This window comes from Centroberyx affinis, unplaced genomic scaffold, assembly GCF_046629955.1.
Source record: "Centroberyx affinis isolate AG114_WGS23_722 - 3 ecotype Tasmania unplaced genomic scaffold, CSIRO-AGI_Caff_v1 ptg000743l_1, whole genome shotgun sequence".
Lineage (NCBI taxonomy): Eukaryota > Metazoa > Chordata > Actinopteri > Beryciformes > Berycidae > Centroberyx > Centroberyx affinis.
In genome coordinates, this window is record NW_027279356.1 from 684,800 (window position 1) to 707,825 (window position 23,026).

Consider the following 23,026-nt stretch of genomic DNA (forward strand, 5'->3'; position numbering starts at 1 on the left):
TGTCCCATTTGACCTTTCTGCAGCTCCTCCTTTCCACACTAGAGGGCAGCATTGTTCTAAGTGGAGGCAGTGGGACGTTATATAAGCAGTGCTACTACTGTATAATGAAGTAAACCAATGATAACTCAGACATACCCTTTTACAAGTGGATTTGGCTGGTGCACACTCCATTTTCAGCTGTATAGGCAACAGACTTTGTAGCTGTAAAGCTCGTTCTTATGATTCTTCACGATTTTGTCTTCTTGTTTTATCTAGGTGATATAGCTATATCTTGAAAAGGAAGTGGGGCTTGGTATTTAAAAAAAAAAAAAATCAACAAAATGTCACTATTTTCATATTTATTGCCATGGAACATTTTACAGATACATAAAGATGACGAAATACACAAAATTACTCACAGGCCCAGCCTTTAAAAAACACAAAGTCTCCATTTTGTTCCCTGATACCATCATACATAACTGCCCTATATATCAACAAATGAACTGGAAATGCCATAACATGGTATGCCATGTGCAAACCACAAGTGCGTACAAGCCATGAAGACCAAGACGCAATGTGACTATTTGTGGTATCCATTGAGCAAGTTACATTCAGGTGTCTAGGTGAGGGGAATATTTTAAACAGACTAAGCATTTTGTTCTGGAAAAGTGCCACTTTTTGGAAGGGCAGGTAGCATGACTAATTGGGTTACCACTGTGCTCTCAAAACCCATCAGGAAAGTAACAGGCTTATGTGTTCGCTATGGCAGCTTGTTACGAGGGGAGTGAGAGGAGGGGGCCCGCTTTCTCATCGAGCAATTCATTACAAAATGAACTCATCACCCCAATTGATGATTTGTCACAAGACAGAGTGAAAGAATTTTCTGTTTGAAAACAGCTCCTCTCCCAGTTTGTACTTATGTAACCCCCCCCCCCCACACACACACACACACACACACACACACACAGACACACAAAATAAAATAAAATAAAAATATATATACACTGGGACATATCCAGATATGAGCCAGTTGAAAATCTTTACAGTCTCTACATTTTCCTGAATAAATAATCACCCTAGTGCAGCGCTGCTGTGTCTTTTTGCCCATCTAGATGCCAACGGGTTCCTGATTCTCAGAGCCGCAGTGGGCTTTGATAGCTCTCAGTGATGACGTTCAGTGTGATTTCAGCCTCGGTGATGTCAGAGGGGTCTGAAGACGGGGGAAAGATGTCCGTCGAGGTCTCCAGGGTGGGAGAGGGAGAGGCAGACCGCCCAGAGAGCCTGTCGTCCCCCGGGCTCCTGAAGCTCCTCCACTCCTTGATCCACCGCTCCCTAACGGAGGGGTCCAACCGGTCCAGATGCCTGGCTCGCACGAGCAGGGAGGGGGCGAGAGTGTTCCTCAGCACGTGGAACATGTACCTGGGGGAGAGAGTGTGGTGGTGGGAAAGTAGGCCAGTGAAAAATATGCGTCCCTTTGATGTAAATCAGAGCATTCTCAGCACACTAAATATCAGCTCTTTCAGAGGCATCAGCACCAGGAGGAAGACTGAGCCGCTGTGCAGTCATTCCTGACCTTCACAATTAACATTATTTAATTACAAGTCAGCCTGGACTAGTCTATGAACCACAGCAATCATCGCTTCACTGTTTCACTACGATCCATGATCTGCGCGTGTCAAATGCATCCTCCAATACACAGGGGCGTAGCTGGGAATTATGGGTCCTGTGCACAGGAGGTGCATATGGGGCACCCCTCCACTTTCCTCTCATCCCCACATCATCATTATTAGGTGACCAGGATGTAGCTGGGTGATTTTGTTCAGCGATTCTCTTAGTCACAACAACACAGTGTTACGAGCACTTTGGTGTTCACAGGTTGAGTTTTTAAAGTGAACGTAGTTTTACACACCTCAATCATCCACACCCCCACCCCACCCTCTACCAAACCTAGAAAGTGTTGGCACACGTGTTACATCTATGACAAACAAGAACAAGCTCGGATCTAGGACATAGGAAACAGTAGTCGGTCAGTAAGTGTTTTGAATCTTTGTTTCTGGGTTAGATTTGGACTTAGGCTGTTGTCAGGCTTTGTTGTGGCTGAGCACTTCCTGGTTTCACTCTCTGAGTTTCGATAGGTGGGTCAGCTGACGCGGGTCACACCCTCTATCTGTTGCTTTGTTGTGGAAATCTGAAAGGGGCGGGTTCAGCCCTGGTAACGAGCTGTGACTGGGCACAGCTGTGGCATTTCCTGGTATTTAAACACGTAAGACCTAATTGGGTAAAGACCTTCGAGTCTACCTGTGCGAGTCCACTGAGCAAGGACACAGATAAGCTACTCTTATTTACTCTCTTGGCCTGCCTTCTCACTCACCATGTGCTACCAATATATCCCTGTTATCCATAGGGCAAACCGAAAAAAAATGCATCAGTCATAAAAGACAGCGCAATCCTGAGAACCACTACTCTCTCAGAAAAGCCTCAGCTACTTCCTCCACTTTTTCCTTTGGCTTATGGAATTGTCAGTCTGCTGTAAATAAAACAGAATTTATCCAAGCACTTGCAAACCTATCTGACATTCAGGTACTAGCCCTGACCGAAACCTGGATCCGTCCAGAAAACACAGCCACACCAGCTGCACTTTCAGCTGACTCTACTTTCTTTCTTTACCGCAACACCCTCACGTTCCGTCGCAAATGGTCTCCTTCAGACGAAACCTCCAGTCCCTCACACTGGCTCAGTTCTCCAATGAGGTCTCGGCTACCATGCTCCCTCATAATGAGTTCTCCTCACTCCATGTCAGTGAGGCTACAGACACACTCTGCTCCTCGCTAGCCGCCTCTCTAAACAACCTCTGCCCACTCTCATCCAAATCTGCTTGTAAAACCCCCACTAGCCCATGGCTCACCGGTGTCATCAGAGAGCAACGGGCGGGGCTCAGAGCAGCCGAGAGAAAATGGCGCAAATCCAGAGATCCCACTGACCTCACTGACTATCAAACTCTCCTATCTGCATTCTCCTCCCATTTAAAAAGTGCCAAGACCACTTATTATCAGGAGAAAATCAGCAGTGCCAAAGACGCTCGGAAATTATTTTCAGCTTTTAATTCACTCCTCAACCCTCCACCACCTCCACCCTCAACTTTGCTCACTGCTGACCTCTTTGCATCATTCTTTACTGATAAGGTTTCTACCACCAGTAATCAGTTCTCTGAGCCTGACCAACTCAGTATGCTGCCACCAGCTAACAGGGCCTCACTCATGTTATTTTCCCATCTCACCGAGGAGCAAGTCTCCAAACTTCTGCTTGACTCTCGTCCCACTACCTGTCCGTTGGACCCCATACCCTCCAACCTCCTGCAGGCCATTTCGCCCACACTTATCCCTGCAGTCACGAACATCATCAACTCCTCACTTACAACGGGTGTGTTCCCCACTGCTTTTAAGCAAGCCCGGGTTACCCCGCTGCTAAAGAAACCTACACTCAACCCATCTCAGGTTGAAAATTCCAGGCCGGTTTCACTCCTCACCTTCCTTTCCAAGACACTTGAGCATGCGGTCTTTAATCAAGTCTCTGAATTCCTTTCTGAGAACAACCTGTATGATCCTAACCAGTCTGGCTTAAAACGCGGACACTCTACCGAGACTGCGCTCTTGTCTGTAGTGGAAACACTGCGATCAGCTAGAGCTGCCGGTCAGTCCTGTTCTAATGTTGCTTGACCTAGCGGCTGCCTTTGACACGGTTAACCACCAAATCCTCCTCTCCACACTCGATGAGCTTGGCTTCTCAGGATCTGCTCTCCGCTGGTTTGAGTCCTACCTCTCAGGGAGATCCTTTCCTTTAGAGTGTCTTGGAGAGGTGAAGTGTTGAAATCTCACTGCTTGTCCACAGGGGTACCTCAAGGGTCAGTGCTTGGACCCCTTCTCTTTTCAATATACACCACCTCACTTGGTGCATTCATCCGCTCACATGGCTTCTCATACCACTCATATGCTGACGATACCCAGCTCCTCCTATCGTTCCCGCCAGACGACCCCACAGTCTCGGCACGGATATCGGCATGCCTCGCCGATATCTCGGCATGGATGAAGGAACGCCACCTTCAGCTTAACCTGTCAAAGACTGAGCTCCTTGTCATCCCAGCCAGTCCCTCTGGACAACAACAGATCAGTATCCAGCTCGAATCAGCTCAGCTCATTCCCACAAAGTCTGCCAGAAACTTGGGTATCATGATGACCAACTAACCTTCAAGGAGCATTTGGCTTCTGTTGCTCGGTCATGCCGATTTGCCCAGTACAACATCAGGAAGATCAGACTCTACCTGTCTGAGCATGCAGCCCAACTCCTAGTACAGGCGCTTGTAATATCACGCCTTGACTACTGCAACTCCTTACTGGCAGGGCTCCCGGCATGTACATTCAAACCTCTGCAGATGATCCAGAACGCGGCGGCACGTCTGGTCTTCAACCAGTCCAAAAGAGCACATGCCGCTCCGCTGTTCATATCCCTCCACTGGCTCCCAGTTGCTGCCCGCATCAAGTTCAAGTCCTTGATACTCACCTACAAAGCAGCAACCAAAACGGCTCCGACCTACCTGAACTCCCTCATTCAGGTCTATGCTCCCTCCTGCTCACTACGCTCTGCCAAGGAGCGGCACCTGGTGCTGCCACCACAACAAGACCCTAAGTCTCTAGCCAGACTCTTCTCTTCTGTGGTTCCTCGGTGGTGGAACGAGTTACCAAACTCCATTCGATCCGCAGAGTCCCTCTCAATCTTTAAGAAAAGGCTAAAGACCCAGCTCTTTAGTGAACACCTTCTCACCTAATGAGAGTGTGTAACCAAACAAAAAAAAAAAAATTTTTTATCTGCCTCTATGCACTCTATGCACTCAATGCATTGCCTCGTAGCACTGCCTCGTAGCACCTGTGTCCTGTTGGACCAGAACTTAGCTTTATGGCACTTACTCTCGTTGTTCTCTCCTGACTAGAACCTTGCTTGTGTTCTATTAAAATCTCATGTGTACGTCGCTTTGGATAAAAGCGTCTGCCAAATGGGAAATTGTAATTGTAATTGTAAACATCTATGTCTGCCCATCCACAAACATGAACACACCTCCCCACATTCATTTACTGATCAATTATCAGAAACATCCCTAATTGAAATTATGGGTTTTGACAGCACTAATCAGCTGCCATAACCAAACTTTAACCAGTAGTCTCCTGTTCAAAATCAAATCAAAAGGACAATTTTGTTTCAGTCTACACATGAAAGACTTAGCCACATTTTATCCCTGCTTGTTCCAGTTAATCTCAGATATCACAAAACAACAGCTGCTATATTATAGTTTTCAGAAAGTTTTATTTGTTTGCAGTCCATGCATGATTGAGGTGTGTGAAACTATGTTGACTTTTAACACAGTGTTGTTGTAACTAAGAGAACTGCTGAACAAAATATTGAATTCATGCGTTGACTTGACCACTATAGCTAGAAAATCGGCAGCTACTTCCCAGTACGTGGATGCACGATGCACCAACCAAGCGCTGGCTCACACTTGTGTGACTTGTTAAGCCGTATTCCCCCGACTGTGGCGTCAGTGCCAGTATGTAATTATCAGGCTGATTGGGTTTACGGAGTGACAGACGCAGTATGGACACACTGATGGTACCTGGGCAGCAAAGCCAACACGGTGGTGATGATGCAGATAAGATAGAACATGGGGTCCGCCATCTGGCTCTGGAGGATCCAGTACGGGTCGGAGGGAGGGTTACAGGTAATGCAGATGGCGCTGTAGGCCAGGGTCACGATGAAGTACACCGCCACACTGCCCAGCATGATTACCCAGTGAACCACCGTCTGCCAGACAATTACACACAAGAGTAACACACATCACCACAATGTGACAAATCAGAAGCAATTACACTATATAGGAGACATGCTCATTCTCTGTTTTTTAATTTCATGGTATTCAAAATACAGAGAAGCAATGTAAACAATGTCAAAGATAAAGATTATTATACACTAATTTCTATATACTGTATAATTATATAGTACACTAAGTATCAAACTGAAGCTCTATTTACTGACCAGAGTTTTGGATCACTAAATGTACATTATGAATTCTAGAAATCGATATTCCATCGGTCCAGCACTCACCCAGGTTTTGATCTCGATAGACAGATGCAGGAGGATGGTAAATAACGAAACTGTGTTCAAAGGAGTTCCAAAGGTAAAAACATCAATGTCTGAATCTTGGTAAGCCTGAAAGAAGAAAGTGAGTCATACTCAGAAAGCAGTCGACCAATAAAATAAGTGGTAACTAAAAAGTAAGTAAGTAGGATGCACCATTATAGATGCACCATTGTACAGTGTATAATCAAAGATGAAGTATTACAATTTTTCCCTTACCCAGTATGGAATAAAGAAGCACACCAGACTTTGATAGAAGGCATCCAGCATGGCAATCCAGAATGTTGAAAATTTATATTCCTAAACACACACACACACACACACACACACACCCAGACACAGGACACACACAGACACAGCTAAAAATTAATCAACTTAATTTCTAAAGTATTCTGTACGTTTTATCCAAGACATAACTCAATAATACTAATAGACTTGTAGACTAGATTTTATCAAGCTACCAAGCAAACGGGCTAAGAATAAAGACTCTGCTGTGTGAGACCGTCACTGACCCCTGCTCCCTGCCCAGTCCTGTACAGTGCAGGAAGACCCAGCAGCATCTCCGCGGACACATCTTTGTCCATTATCCCGAACATGACGGGCGGGGCGGAGGTAAAGAAGAGGTTGAAGAAAATCAGTAGCCAGTAGTCTATCATGGTGGTGCCAGAGAAGCCGCAGAAGAACTGATACCAGAACAGCAGGTTCACGTAGGCCTGGGAACAGGTGAAACACAGAGACAGGTGAACAAAGTCGAACTGTGGATGACATTGAGAGAAAACCATGAAAAATGTTAATTTACAGAGTACATAGCTCTTTAAAATGCAGATACAAGACTCACCACATTCTTGTAGAAGAAGTAAATGATCATGTTTGCTAGTCTAGTGTAGCACCAGTGTCCATGAACCAGCAGAAGCTTTTTCAGGTGTTTGAAGCGGGATATGGCAAAGTCACTTGCCATGACCGCCTGCAGATGACAAATATAAGTCATGATGTATTTTGATCAGTAAGCACAGAAGACAGGGAGAACATCTTTGAAGCAAAAGACAACAATCCTGACCTGCATCCCCTCCTGACCGGATATCCCAATGCCGACATCAGCCGCTTGGATCATGTTGACATCATTAGCACCATCACCTGAAATCAGTGTGTGAGTGAATATCAGCTTAATCACAGATACAGTGCCTTGAAAATGTTTTCAGACCCCTTGACTTGAGTTATTCCAAAATGCATTTATTGGGGATTTTTAGTCTGTATATTTCCTATATATATATTTTTTTTTTTTACATTTTCACTCTATATGTTCTATATTTTATACACCACATTTTCTCAAGAAGAACTGGACTCTAATGTCATCCATGAATTAATCATAGATGCTGTGCTCCCATGCTGCACCCACATTGTGCTTAAGTATTCTGATAGAGAGTCCACCGTGCACACCATATAGGCTACACCCTAAAATCCCATGAAATCCCATGAAAATCGAGTACAGGGACCTACAGGACAGGACCTAGTCTCAGCTTTGTTAGCACGAAAGACAAATTAAAAAAAAAAAAGTTTGAAAGGAAAACATTGTATATTATAAGACATGTTGAACAAATTATGCCCAAGAAAAGCAAATACTTATTTCTTTTTTATTTCAATTTTATACTTTAGTATAATTTTTTCCAATTCTGTTTTCACTTTGATAGAGTACAGTGCTTTGCAATGAACTCAGAATAGAAATCCCAAATAAATGCATTTTGAAATAACTTTCACTAGCTCAAGAACATGTGCAAAAAGTGAAGGGGTCTGAAGACTTTTGCAATGCACTGTGTAATCCCTAGGCTAAGAGCGCCACGTCTCCATCTGACAACATTTCCTGGAGTTTCTTACCAACGGCGAGGGTCATGACCTTGAGTTTCTCCCTGATGACCTTGACCACGGTGCTCTTCTGCAGGGGCGTGACTCTGCAGCAGAGCACCGAGCGGCAGCGCTGGGCCAGGTCCACGAAGCGGTCCCGCAGGTCCGACTCCAGAGCCATGGCCAGCGTGCGTCCGTCGATCACCAGGGCGATGGTGGGGGCCGGCGGGTCATCCCTGTACCGCCTCACCTCCTCCAGAGCGCAGTCCAGGATGGATGCACACATGAGCTGCAAAACACCAAAACACCAAAACACCGTCCGCTTATTTGAGTGGTTTCTCTGTGGTTCTCACTTATATGAGGCTTTACAAGAGAGTGTCGCACTCTGTTAATCTTAGTTTGATTTGAACACTTGCAAAAAGTCTCCATCTTAACAAGTCATTTTGTCTGTTACTGAGTCCTAAAATCTTAATTTTCTTAAAATACGTGAAAAAATCGGCCAGCGTGGTTAGATCATTTCACTTCTTTCCAATACAAATCAACTTGTTTCAAGATTTTTGTAGAATCAAGTGTCATTTTCTTGATAGTAGAGCAGTGATCTGCCGTCTGACTTGTTCCAACATTCTGACACTGATTTCTAGAAAATTCCTGAAACAACTGAAACTACATTAGAAACAAGTGGAGTTATCTCACCTCACTGGCAGAATTGTTCTCTTGGTTTAAGAAAAATAAGATCTGAAGACTAAATATGAGACAAAATAACTTGTTAAGATGGACTTTTTTTTTTTGGAGTGAAGGGTTTCATTCAAAGATTTCCTACCTGAAATTCATCAGGCAATATTTGAAAAACATAAATTATTCTCTCCTCATAAAATTAACTATTTAAGCAAATGTCTTAAGATAACTCCTAACGTCAATATGCCAGCAGGGGCGAGTAGAGCGCGTACCATAAAGCTCAGTCCTTCCCACAGCGACCTGGGTTCGAGTCTGGCCTGTGGTCATTTGCTGCATGTCCTCCCCTCTCTCTCCCATACCTTCCTGTCTGTCTCTCACATTGTCTCTATCAATAAAGCATAAGATGCCTAAAATAAATTAAAAAAAAAAAAAAAGTTTCATGCCAGTATGGAAGGGTGGGTGTCATTTCTTATATATATCTCAGTTTGGAGCAAAATGATTCATTTAATCCCTTCATTTGCACACAAAGTAATCAGTGCTGACCAAAGGAAAATGCAAATTAATGATGCATGTGTGAAGATTGTCATGTGACATGTCAGTGTGATTAACAAACAAAGCAAATGAAACGCACTATCAGGAAAAGTAATAACATATCCGAGATACTGATATGGTCAAAGAAATATGCTTGAGAAAAAAAGCACCCCACTGTGCAAGATGGAATAGAGATTATGGCATTAGCGCTGATAAAAGAAACTGTTAGCAAAAGCGCTACGCTGCTGTTGAGTCATGTCCAAGATGTCCGACTGCAAGCAATTACCAGGCTCTGGTTCCATCAGATTCATCATTTCTGCCTGTGAATGACTAGAGCCTCTTAGCCTAAGGGAAATCTGACGTGCCGAAAAAAAAAATTGGGTCACACCCTGTTTTTATTTCATCTATCTATTGCTGGCTGGATTTCATTAGGTGTGGTAGGCAGGGTGATGTAGGAGTGCTTCCCTCAGGATGCCGATGGTCATTGTGTTATGGCGGTACAAATTGTTCATTACCAAAAATGCCTCCACTCTTGTTCATGAGAGAAGGGGTATTTCCTGCGAGGGTTGAATATTGGACCTTTAATTAGATATGAAAGCATTAGATATTGTATTGGGGGTAACTCGCTCCATTCATCACCAATGTCCGGTCCCATCTGAGAGGAGCGGGGCAGGCCCTTTGTTCCGGAAAGCTCCCCATGCATCCGTTAGAGAGGCGAGGAGCTGAGAGGTAATTTCAGTCTATTTGAGGCCAGGGATGATTAGACATGCCAGGTTGTTATAAAGGGTTCATTCCTTCGCTGAGTGCCACAGGATCTTTAATGACCACAGAGAACCAGGGCCCACATCCCATCCCCTGTCTTTCTCACATGGAAATGTGAGGATTTGACCTTTAGCTAAAATGTAAAAGTGGTCAAAAAGCTTTGGCCACTTAAATCGGAGGGAGACAATGACACAGTTAAATGTCTCTTGAACTTAGGCTCTTGGAGAAGACATGGCTAAACGGAAGGATTATCAAAGACTGCAACGGCCGTCTGAAACAAACTGTATGTGAGGAAATGTGAGTTGTTTCTCGTGTTATTCTATTTAAAGGCCCAGTCTTCAACCACAGTTTGGGGAGCCTGTTAAACTACTGTTGTATGTTTGTAGTATGTTTGTAGTATGTTTACTTTTTGATTCATTAGTTTGACATCTTTTTTCACTCTCAAATTGATTGGCTTAAATATTGATGCAGTCAAGCAGTGTCCAAATATGAATTTTAATGTATTTTGAAGCAGTAAATAGTTTAACATTGTATTGTTTGTAAACACTGGAACAAAATGGACCTGTAATTTAAGTTGTGGTTGGATTGGAGAGTTGGAAAGCGATGATTTTGCGTTTACAGAACCATTATATTATACAAAAAAATGGATTGACACCTTTATTTGTTGGTCTAAAGCTGAAAGCAGACAAAAATGTCAATAATTGAATTCAAATTTCATATAATTATTGTGTAAGAAATGTGTCATAGATGCACTGCCATTTATCATCCAGTTGACACTGAACAGTAAAGAAAAGCAAAACTGAGCCAACTCGGCAGCCTTCAGCGAGACAGACAGCGTCCTCCTTACCTTGTTCTTGGAGCTCATGTTAATCACCAGGTCTCCCTCATCCAACAGCCTGCAGGCATAGGCGATGTTGACAGCTGTCTCCGTCTTGTCACCAGTCAGCACCCACACCTGGATCCCTGCCTCCCGCAGCGCCACAATGGTGTCAGGGACGCTCTCCTGCAGACGGTCCTCGATGCCCGTGGCCCCTAGGGGACAAATATGCAAGGTTAGACGTCAGCTGACCTGAATCCACAGCCAGAGCATATCACACATCTCTCTGCTTTTTTTAAGTGTGTATTTTTGAGCGGAGACTTCCTCGTGTGTGTGTGTGTGTGTGTGTGTGTGTTTGTGGCTGACACGTGTTACCTAACAGGGTGAGGTCTGTCTCGAGGTACGCAGCAGAGTCCATGATGAGCTCCTCTCTGTTGTCTATAGCAGCCAGAGCTTTCTGTCTGCTGGCTGACCAGTCTTTATACGCCCTCTCACTCAGCACCTGCAGCACACAGCAGAGAGAGGAGAGACATGAAAAGAAGCTCCTGTGCTAAAAAAAATTGCATTCTGATGAATATTAATATATCTGAATATGCACCTTCTTTGTAAAGCAAAGGGTTCGCAGCCCCTCCTTTGCATACCGGTCGAGGTGTTTCTGAGTGTCTGCTGCAATACTCTTCTGGTTCCCACTGAGTTGCTCTGGAAATATTATCACAACATACAATTTCACTTTGCCAGGCTTTTAAATTATGGCCATGAGTAATAACTGTATAACAAATGTATTATAACAAATACTTTTACCTGCACATACCTGCATAGGGTGTGCCAAGTAGCTCCATGATAGCATAGTCGGCACCTTTAGTGTAGAGCACGAGTTCTCTGGTGATTGGGTGTCGCACCAAAACAGACATCCTCTTCCTGTGGGAGTCAAAAGTCAAGGTGTCTAGCACCTCAAACAGCAGCTCCTCCCCACCTGGGAGCCTCACAGTCACACTGCCGGGGGTCCTGGCCAGCAGAGTGAAGCCATACGCCTTGGCTGCGTACACCAAGGCTGCCTCGTCCGGGCTCTCCGCCTCATAGCGCAGCTTATCCGAGGTCACTGCCGGCTTGCTGCTCTGGGACTCAGTATGGAGCGCAGCTTTTGTTGTGTTGAGGCCTCCAGACTCATCCGTTTTTGCAGAAGCATTATAACAGTCCTCCTCTATAACTGAGCTCTCAGACAAAGAGCGGCTCCTCCTGGACATGGGCTGCCAGGAGGCAATGGTTTGGCGAAGGGATCCAACCTTTCTGGCCAAGTAGGATAAGGTGTCTAAAGGGTTGTTTGACTGACAGGAGCGTGGATATTCACTCATCTTGAAGAAGACAAAACAAAACAGGAATTACTATGGTATGCACTGTTTTAAGGTTGTTTTTATTTGTTCATTTGGCCCATAAGTTCCATTTTGAGAGCTTCTCTAATGTTTCAGCAAAACCACTTAAAAAAAACCTTGTGGTCCACCTCCGCAAATGGCAGGATGTTCACACGCGGCTAAAAGGAAAAAACTGCTCTTTTTGTGCTTTAACCTTCAATTACAAACTCAAGGGAGAACGCACCACTTTCTCCCATCCGGCAGAAGTCAGAACAGCACAGTCAAGAACAACGGGTAATCAAATTAATAAGGGCAACCCTGATTCCCCCTGCGAATCTCCCCTCACTGTGTGGTTAATTTAGAGAAGAGACAAAGCCATTTCATCTGGGGCTTTAAAGAGCAATTATGGAAATTAGTACTGACCACTGATGAAAGAAGAGAAACTTTTAGCTAACAATTCCAGCAAGCATGTGAAATTCGACTAAATATGAGAGGTTGATGAGGAGAATGCCAGTTTCATTGTGGCGGCTGCTGCTGAAACTGTGGATTTCTCTGCAGTCTTACAGACAGATTGGTGGACAACAAGTTTGTAGACCCTATACATTCAAATCATAAAATAATGAATAAGGAAATCAATAGTTCCTCCACAATGTTTTCTAGGTGAAAGGTTTACAATGGTTTTGCAAGCTTGTGGATATCAATATATAGGCCTTTGGATAAGGCGGGAGGGAGGTAAGGAGGGAGTTTCAAGGAGACAAATCCTCCATCCATCCTTGCATTCTCCCTCACTACGCCCTCCATCTCCATCTCTACTTCCCTTCCAGAGTCACAGTAAACAGAGCGCTCACCCTCTGTCTCTGAGCTGTTGCCGTGGAAACCACCACCGTGTTGCAAATGGCGAGAGACAGAAAAAAGTCCAGGTAGGGATCTATCTTCCGGCTGCTGCTGCTGTTCTCCGTCCGTCTAATCTGCTGAAGCAGCTTCCTGTCTGGAACCACCTCGGCTTCCTGTTGGCGTGAGGTTCATCAGTTCGTTAATTAATAGCTACTGTTCACACACTGTGAAATTCATCCTTCCTTCCTCACCCCCTACTTTGAGCAATCACTGATCTGACGTGACAGGATTGGACAAATATTTATCAGCTGTTACCCTTTTCATATATTTTTGTTTTTCTCTGAAGGAAAGAAGGAAGGAAAGAGGTATTTATTCATATAGTAGTGGAGCAATAAGAGAGCCTCTTCAGTAACATCATGTTAAGATATTCTGTAATGTTAGTGGCACAGTGTAAGTAAGATTGAAGACTGGCTCCGTGCTGAGCATCAGGACCAAGAGCCTGTTGGAACACACACAAGAGTTTTACTGTCTCAGCTTGCTTCTCCTTCACAGCAACTGGCCTGTGCTCTTTGCCCTGTGGGCAAAAATAGAAACGGAGCTACTGTACTGTGTATCAAGACCATGATGACTAATCTATAGTGCACGTTTACAGTTTATGTGATATCAGTAGTCCATGCTTAATGTAGCCCAGCATGACCATATGTTCCTTCACAGACACAGGGGCAGCTTTGAGCCAAAATGGTTGTGCTCATCACTGACACCTAGCAGCTTGGCCATCTGCAATGGGGACTGGGACCATGAGGCCTTGTGTCACTGGAGTGGGTGAGATTTGGGTAAACAAAAGGCAATTTGAGGACTTCTAAGTGTGTATTCAGATGGGAAATTTATTTAAGAAAAGGGATCCTTTTGTACTGGTATTTTGAAGATGGTCGTAGATGAAAACTAATGACATTCATCTTAGAGGGATTTGACCTTATGTATCTGTATCTATTATATATCTGTGCTTGTACATACTGTAACCTCAGCTTGAACTTGGAAACTAATTACCTGATAATTGGACAACAAATTCCAAAGCTAGAAACAGAACCAGCACTCATACTGATGTACAGCCTGGAGCTGCTCCATCAAAAATCAATGAGAGATGGATTTTGCCCACTCATACAATATTTATCTGAACTTAATCAGCCAAAGTAATTTTTTTTTTATTTGAAAAAATAAATAAATAATAATTTCCATTAATGTGCTCTTAACAGCTCATGGTAGACCCTTATGGTGTTTTACACTAGTAGGACGTCACAGTTCAATGAACTCAATGAACGATGAATTTTCAATGGGAAACACTAACTAATTTCCCCTTATACACAGTAGCGTAGAGGGAATAGTAATACAAAGCATCTTGACAACCATCACCCTATGGAGTGTTTGTTGTTCATTTATGATGTTTGTGCTTGAGTCATTTTCCCATTTGTTACACTGATGTTGAGGTCCGCTCCTCAGTCATGATTATGACTGCAAGGACACTTATTATAATACCAAGTAGACTTAAAGGGAAGGTTCTGTGATTTTTAGAGGCCTGTCCTATTTATCACTAACCATGTCCACTATTATGACATTCAAAACATTTTTACAGAGTTTTTGTCTCTCAGAAGTCAGCCTCCTGTTAGCATTTTTTAATGCAAGTCAATAGGATGGTATGAAACCACTGCTCTCAAAATCCCATTCAAGCACTACTATTACATATTCTTCCTATTACTACAGCTGTGGAAATGTATGGAATGGCTTGCAAGTGATTTTAAGAGTTATGGTTTCATACCCCATTGACTTGCACTAGCATTGCTAACATGCTAATCGGAGGTGGTTGTCAATTTCCCAGAAACGCAAGCTCTGATGTAAAAACTTCTGGAACACTCTAAGAGGGGGCTTGGGTAGTAATTAATAGGATAGTCTTATAAAATCGCTGAACCTTCTCTTTAAGTAAGCCAAATATAAGCTATCGTCTCACCAGTGGACTGCTGAAGACGCTTGCTGCGGCCTTGCTCCTGTGTCGGTTGCCATGGTAATGTTGTGTGTCTTCAGGGTCAGTGTCCTCATTATCCAGGGTCCATCCTGACTGTGGGGACCGCGGCCGCTGGTTGAAGATGACCTCCTCCTCCGAATCTGGTTCATCAAGGCGGATGGCTGCAAATCCCCAAAAACATGTTCATACAGACGTTTGGTGGTGGTGATGGTTCTGAAATTCTCATCATGAGTGTATTTGCAGAGAGGAAAGGAGAATTAACGTGTTTGGGCATTTGGTGTCCTTTCTACCTTTTATTTCACCCCCCCTTTGAATAGAGAAAAAAAATCACACACAAAATCCAGGTGTAAATGCACCCAAGACGCATTAAAGGTGTGTGTGTGTGTGTGTGTGTGTGTGTGTGTGTACAGGAAAGAGATTTTAATGTCAGATGTAAAGTGTGTCACACACGTAAGGTTTACCATTCTTGCGATGCGGGTACTCAGTGCCCATGATGGTGCATCGGCGGAACACCATCTTGTTCTCAGTGAGGGTGCCGGTCTTGTCTGAGAAGATATACTCAATCTGGCCCAGGTCCTCAGGGATGTTCAGGGCCCGGCACTGCACACGGCTGTCCAGCTCCTCATCGTACAGATCAATGTCATTGGTGATGAAGAAGATCTGGCCGATCTTGACCAGCTCAATGGACACATAGAGGGAGATAGGTATCAGGACCTGGAGGAGAGGAGAGGAGAGGAGAGGAGAGGAGAGGAGAGGAGAGGAGAGGAGAGGAGAGGAGAGGAGAGGGGAGGCGAGGGAAGGAGAGGAGAGGAGAGGAGAGGAGAGGCCTAGTGATTTTAGAATGCAGGAAAACACACACTGTAGCAGTCAGATAAAACACACACAGGGAACAGAATTGAATTCCATTCAATTCCATGAAATTCCATTTCTAAGAGAGGCTTGAGTCTTGACTTGCTAAACGTTATAAATCAAACATTATGAATCAAATACATTCAATCATAATGTATGTATTACGATTAAATTATACATATAATAGTACTACCTGACAGGTACATTTATGATATTCATAAATGTGGAATTTCACAGAATTTCATTGTAATTCCAGTTCAATTCCAATTCTCTTTCCTGTAGTTTTTTTCAAATTCCAATTCCAATTCCTCAGTTGAACTGAAATGGATGAGGTCATTCATGATTTGACCCCAACCCTGACACACACACACACACACACACACACATGCAGACAGACTGGTCCTCCACCTGCAGCAGGATGATCATAGTGAAGAACATGTAGAAGCTGGACAGAGCGGGAGCGTCGAGGTGTCCCTGGCTGTTGGGCACCAGGTACGGGGGCACGCTGGGCAGCGCCTGCAGCCAGAGGAAGTGACCTGTATGTGTAAGGACAGGGGATTAATCACACTGACTGTCTCGCAGGGAAGCAGCTATTTTTGGCACCACGCCCCCCCCAACCCCCAACACCCCCCCCCCGTTTCCTCCCTCTCTCCCCTCGTATGTGTTTGGGCTTGCGGCCAAGTGACTGATTGGGGGCTATTGGAAATTATATGTCCCCTCATAAATGTACAAGGATCATTCCATTAATCTTGAACTGGAACCTCAGTCAGTCTCCGGGTGTGTGTAGTGATTTTATGCTAAGTTATGTAATTCATCACTGACCTAGTGCTCCGGCGAGACACATGGCGAAGAGGAGGATGACGCAGAAGATGACGTCGGTGTTCAGCTTCCGCTCTAGTTTGCTGCGCTTGTATCTTGGCCCATTGTTGTTGAGCATGGACTTGGTTTCATGGCCTTGGACATGGGATCGAAAGGTCCAGTTATCATCAATAACAGGCACTCCATAAGCTATGAAATATCTCAGTGAACACCAAAGGGAATTGATTATCGATCTCAGAGAGAGTCCATCCAATAACTACTTAATGTGCTCATTATTCCTTACAGAACGCCCTCCCTGTGGGCCATTCATCCAAGTATAAAAACACTGAAGTTATGGTTGAGATCAAACTATGTGGAGAATATACCTGCGTACACCACGAAGCCGGCAGCATGGTCGGTGTTTCTCACTGTGCAGCCTCTAAGCAGCAGACTCTCAATTCCAATGCCCGTCTTCGCCTTATCAGGTTTCTCTCTGCAGCAGGAGAAAGAGAGAAACCCCCTTTCTACTGTCGGATCTTGTTAGATATTCATTACCACCTATATATTCCCTATTAGCAATTCTCCTGCTTTATGGCTCTAGCTGGACAGGATGGGTAGACCGTCTATAAAAGCTATGGTGCCCAAGGAAATCGATTATAGCCTATTACAGCCCAATAATGCCCCTGGTGGCATCAGAAAGTGCAGTGAGTGGGTTGGAATTAGTTTTGCTTGGCTGCTCTCAAAGGCTCAAAGAACTGTTTGGGGAATCCATGTGATTCATGTACTTGATACTCACACATAACACTTGAAATGATTCAGATTGTTGTTGGGCCTTTCGCACACGACTATGCCGTTGAAGCTTTCAGGCTCGAATTCGGAAGTCTGGGAAATGAGAGGAGATGAAGATGTGAAGTCAGTGTGGTGCGGATGGAAATGTCTTAATTGCAACCTAACCAGTACTTCCAGAATGAAGCAATGGAATGATTATTACATGCAGACAAGATGTTGTCACCAACTTTTAAGTCATGCAATCCATCAGGGAGTCGGGTTTTTTTTATGTTCTCAACCTATCATCAAAGACTTTGGCATGCTCTAATGAACACGCAACAATTGTTCTTTTACTTTGTGTTAGAGGTCAACAGTAAGGAGGAAGGAAGGTAAAGATAAAGAAAGGTGAGGTGGAGCAGAATGAATGGCGACAAGAGTGTGAAGAAAGTAGGAAGAAAGCAAAGAGAGATGTTTATTTGAATATCGAAATACATATCCCCGAGATCCTCACCGAGGCAGAGATACCAGGCACCACCCTCCTCTGTTTCAGGTTGGTCTCTCCATCCAGGTTGGCCGTCTCTATGAGACACACTCCGTTCGGGTCAGATGTGTGCAGGAGCAGGAGGTCCGCCGGGACGATCTCATTGCAAACCACCTTCACAAAGTCTCCCACTTTCACATCCTTCCAACGCCTCTCAACAAACTGCTTCTCTTCCCTGAGATTAGAAACGTCACTTATCAGTAAAAAGTCATTACAGATTATTTTCTAAAGAGTCAGCTGTCCCGGCGGCTTTCATATCGATTTTTTGTTGCATTTATTAAGTGCAATGTTGGCATTGAGGGTGTATTTTTTGTAATCTTATTGTATGTGTAATCAATCAAATGAAATATTGACTCGCGTGTCACGAACAAAAATGTACACAAATACAGCACCTGTGCAAGTTGGGGAATAAACAATACAACCAAATGAAAAATCAATGCTGTTGTTTTTGGAGTGGGGCCCAGATTTTGAGCTTTGTAGAACAAGGAAACTCTCCAAAAGATTTAGGGCAGAGAGGCGGAGAGGAGCATTAAGAGGAGGAGAGACCGTGCACCATCGTCTCTAAGTCTGCCCTCAGGTGTTGTCAGGGTTGTGGCTTCCCAGGGAGCCGCATGTTTTACTGTTTGAACCTGCATGTCAACCACCATCAATGACAGAGAGCAGCAGGTATGCGGCCCTGCATGTAGGACCTGATCGGGTGGCTTTTAAACCCCGGCACACATAATACCACACCTAGACCCAAACAAAGCTGGGAAGGTGGAGGTTATGTATTTTTAGCACGTTTTTTGTGTTTAGATTATACTTTCCACGTTGAACAAAAGATCCTCACTCGTCTTAAGTAAGCTTTAGGTACGCCTAATGCCCATGACCGTCAGTTTCCAGTTCAGGGACGTCTGTGTCTCAGAAAGAAATGGTCACCAGCTGTGTTTGTTCTAATCAAGCACAGTCATTAGCATCCCGGGCAGGATCAGGAATTTCTATTTCTGCCAGTGATCCATAATGTTCTCCTAAACTATCTCACACGGAGTCTCGGCAGCCCATGCCAAACAATTTGGCTGTCTGTCTAATCATCTGCCACCCTCATCAAATCATTAACTTGCGATTGTCCTAAATTAAGCACATTTCTGATCTTCAAAGCGATAGATAGAAAGTAATTGCTTGCTCTCGTGAATTTGGCTCCGCTCCAAATGGGCTACCTGATGTCTCTTTGTGATAATGTCTCCAAATATTTATCATTTTGTGGAGATAACAATTCCTCAGAGATAAAGTAGCACTTAACTGGTATGCTGATGGGAAAAAAACTGTTGTGTGTTCCCTGAACTGTTCCTTGGGAGAGTCAGGACCTGTAAAGACTACAGTATAATGAATTATAAAGCGATGAACCTGTCATGACCAAAGGGAATAATGCTGACTAACATTACTATTTTTACAGACACTGTTGATAGATTGGATAGCCTGTCTGGTTTGATAATAATATCATGAGTCACATTCACTATTCAGATGAAATGGCCTCAAAGGGCTATAATCACAACACACTGAACAGACAGCAATAGGCTATATGGGGTGTAGTCAGTGATTTACCTCCACTAATGACTTGGAATGAGCAGATGCTAAAACTAGGTGTGTTTAACTATGCTATGGCTGTCTAATAGGAATTGTTTTCGTTCAATCAAACATGAATTACAGCGGCCGTTTACTGTGTTCAAAATGTTTGTGCGTGTAAGATTGACAAGACTAAGACTGAGAGGATGAGCCACGTCGTCACCTAGACGCTTCACGTCACCCTAAAACAAAAGGTGGGTGACAGGAAAGAAAGGTGTGCATCCGTGAAGGTCTGCTGAGTTGAAGCTAAATCCCTCCCGTCCGACCGCATTCCCTGTGGTCAAAGGAATGCATTACATGCACAGGTGGGGTGAGTGACAGTTGTGAGCGCTGTCAGGACACAGTGTATTCCCATCTACTGTAAGTCAAAAAACTATGTGTGCGTAAACGGAAGAATGACAGCACTATTTTTCCATGTGTGATCGGGCCTGTGTCAACGTAAGATGCCTTTCGAGTGACAGACGACTATTCACAAAGCTTAAAATATTCAAGGTAAAAGAGGAGGAGAATGTAGCAGCAGGCTCAAAGGGATTTGGTCACCAGTCCATCGAGCTGCAGGTCCACTTCTTGTCCATTCTGTCTGTGTGTGTCTGTGGTGCGGTTGTAGGTGGGTGTAGAACAGATGGACATATTCTACCTAGACAGGGTGGGAAAATTGAATATATTTCTCTAGGAAGCGCAGCGTGTGGAGTCCTGGAAATTATTCTCGAGCTTCCTCCAGAAAACATTTGTACACTTCAAAGAAATCCCGGCCAATCGATTGCACCGACTTGATCCGTTTAAAACTGTTCTAATCTGTACAAGGCCAAAAAAAAAATGATGAAGAAACGTTCGCTTGGGCAGCATCCCCACTCAGTGAGCCATGAGGGAGCCGTGAGAGCCCACTCACAGTGACTCAACTGCTGTTTATCTCGTTGCGTGAGGCCGAGACGGCTAGTGTTCGCTAACAGGCCCAGAGGGACTGGCGTGTTCTCCGAAGTGTCCACTGCTGTGTCCACTGTTGTGTCTGGAGTCTGTACTCCAGGCCACCTGGACCCTACCTTCACACACACACACACACACACACACACAGGCACACACACACGCACGCGCACACACATATACACACACATACACACACACTCTCTCTCTTTTCCCCCAGCTGAGGCTGCACTTCCCAGTCTCCCTGCTGACTCTTCCTGGGAAATGTGAGAGGGAGCAGCTGCTCATAATGATAATACAAGCCTTGCAGAGGTTGGGCCTTCAACATGGGGGGTGGGTGGGGGGGGCATCATGTAACACCCTCCTCTGTCGTCTCACATCCGAAGGAAATCCACATCCCCTCCCTCTCTGTGTATTCCAAAAATCACAATAATGAAAGGGCTGGAAATGACAATGTTTTGCTCTTTTGTGAATTATTCATTTTTAACCAGTAATTCAAAAATAGATAACCACTAACCTCACTGTCTTCGCTGACGCAACGCTCAGATGAGGATTTCATCAAAATGTGCACAATGCGATGGATGCGAGATATTGTTGTGAGGCTCTTCAAAAGAAGAATAATCTCCCACACATTTTCTATTTCTAGGTCAAAAATTCCCATGGGGTGCTGGAACGCAGAGGAAGTAAAACACACACACACACACACACACGCGCGCGCTCGCGCACGCACACGCAGGCACGCACACACAGGCACGCACACACACTAACCATCGTGCACATGTACATGCTGGGGGAAAAGTGCCACACATGCACACTCATGCACACACACACACACACACACACACACATGCACAAACACACACGTGGAGGTGCCAGAAATGCACCATATCAGTGTTTCCTTTGGTCTCAAAACAAATGCCTTCACATCATGTAGGTACAGCACAGAAAAGAGCCGACCCAGGGAACACTGATTTACCAGTAAGGTCAATGATATGAAGCTGATGCAAAACTACAAGAGCGGCATTTTTCCTTCGGCAGGACCGCCAGTTACCTGCGGTAGATGAAGCACGGCGTGTTGTTGAGCTTCCTGTCGGACTGGTACCTCCTGAAGTCCTCCCAGCCGTCCTTCAAGGCGGTCAGAGCCAGGATGACACAGATGGGGATTAGAGCGACCTCGGGCTCGAAGGCGTTCACCACGGGAACAAAGTTCAGAATAGCCAGGCCCACGAAGTAGATGTTGGCCAAGCGGTGGAACTGCTCGAAGAGGTTCATGGGGATGAAGAAGAGGAGCGAGTACTTGGTGGTTTTGATGGCGTTGCCGGGGAAGTAGCGGTTGGGTTGTTTCTTCTTCTCCAGGCCCTCGTAGGGCTGGTTGGACACCAAGGAGCGGAGGTCCCTCTCCCTCGCCCTCTGACCTCTCAGGGCATCCCGCAGCAGGCCCAGAGGGCTGCTCCACGTCATGGCTGCTCTTATTTTTTCTCTTCTCACCAGCCTTTCCTTCCCATCGTCTTTGATGTGCTCTGTTGCTCTCGGCGCTCTCTGTCTCTATGAGGTGACTATGAGAAAAAACACTCTCCTAAGGCCCATGCTCTCCTGCAGTGATTGTCTATGTGTGTGTGTGTGTGAGGCCTAAAGCCAGTTTAAAGCATATGACAGCACACCTGCCCTGCCTCTAAGTCCGCCCCTTGCCTTGACAAATATGTTTTCGTAAGCGCTTTGCATTCCTTGTCGTGTAGATGTTCAAGTCTGACAGGGAGGGAAAATCAGGTAACTGATCACAATGGGAATGCTCCAGTGGCACAATTGATTTTAGGATCACTGTCAATAATCAGTTGGAAAGATCCTATCTAATTTTAACAGAATCACAGAGCCAGCAGCATTTCTGCTTTCATATTGCTGCTTTCTCTTGGAAACAGTCCTTCACATTGCAGCGTGATGAGTCAGTGAGCCAACCTGCGTAGTACAGTAGTGAGTGCTGTTATTAGTAGTTTACATGATGATGATGATGATGATGATGATGATGATGATGATGATGGCCTTGGCAAGAAAACAACAAACAACCAAAAACAATATATTGATGTATGTAATGTAAAGCCTTTAAATGAGCTGACAGCCTATATTTGAAAGCAGGACATTGGTGCAGTGGGTCATAAGAAAATCTGAATTGACAACCCAACAGTGAGCGGGGCACAAGCTCTCCTTGGGGCAAACCTACGGTATATGAACAGCCTGCAGAGAGAGTGTGAACAAATACAGTCTGTGCTTACAGAGAGGGAATATATTTAGCACTCCATACTGGTTCAGATAGAGAATACAGTCCATGCAGCTTCAAGACAGCATGAAGATACTCTCACGCCATACTTGCTCCTAATAATACTTGTGACACTTTATTGATCGCTGTAGGAAATTTCTCCCCTCCTGTTAAAAAGCTTCTACATATCGATCATACCAGTTTGTACTTTGTGTAGTACAAGCTGGAGTAAATTAATTGTTTTGGACAGAAATCTTGTGGCTGGTTTTGGGTGTGTGTGTGTGTGTGTGTGTATGTGCGTGTGTGTGTG

The 23,026-nt window shown here is 44.6% G+C and overlaps 1 protein-coding gene across 1 annotated transcript; it reads right to left on the reverse strand.

Annotated features, from left to right (window-relative positions):
* Nucleotides 1–347: 347 nt before the first annotated feature.
* Nucleotides 348–21,978, reverse strand: LOC139644448 (phospholipid-transporting ATPase VB-like). Its single transcript, XM_071519810.1, has 21 exons — nucleotides 21,517–21,978; nucleotides 17,913–18,117; nucleotides 17,430–17,515; nucleotides 17,020–17,126; nucleotides 16,658–16,789; nucleotides 16,244–16,371; nucleotides 15,448–15,700; nucleotides 14,972–15,147; nucleotides 12,984–13,142; nucleotides 11,598–12,138; nucleotides 11,385–11,485; nucleotides 11,162–11,288; nucleotides 10,817–11,001; nucleotides 8,035–8,290; nucleotides 7,220–7,296; nucleotides 7,001–7,126; nucleotides 6,675–6,875; nucleotides 6,382–6,462; nucleotides 6,130–6,234; nucleotides 5,642–5,829; nucleotides 348–1,398 (listed from the first exon to the last, which is right to left on the reverse strand). Exons 1-21 carry the CDS (start codon nucleotides 21,924–21,926, stop codon nucleotides 1,113–1,115), a joined length of 3,930 nt encoding a protein of 1,309 aa, XP_071375911.1. The 5' UTR covers nucleotides 21,927–21,978; the 3' UTR covers nucleotides 348–1,112.
* Between the last annotated feature and the right edge of the window lie 1,048 nt (nucleotides 21,979–23,026).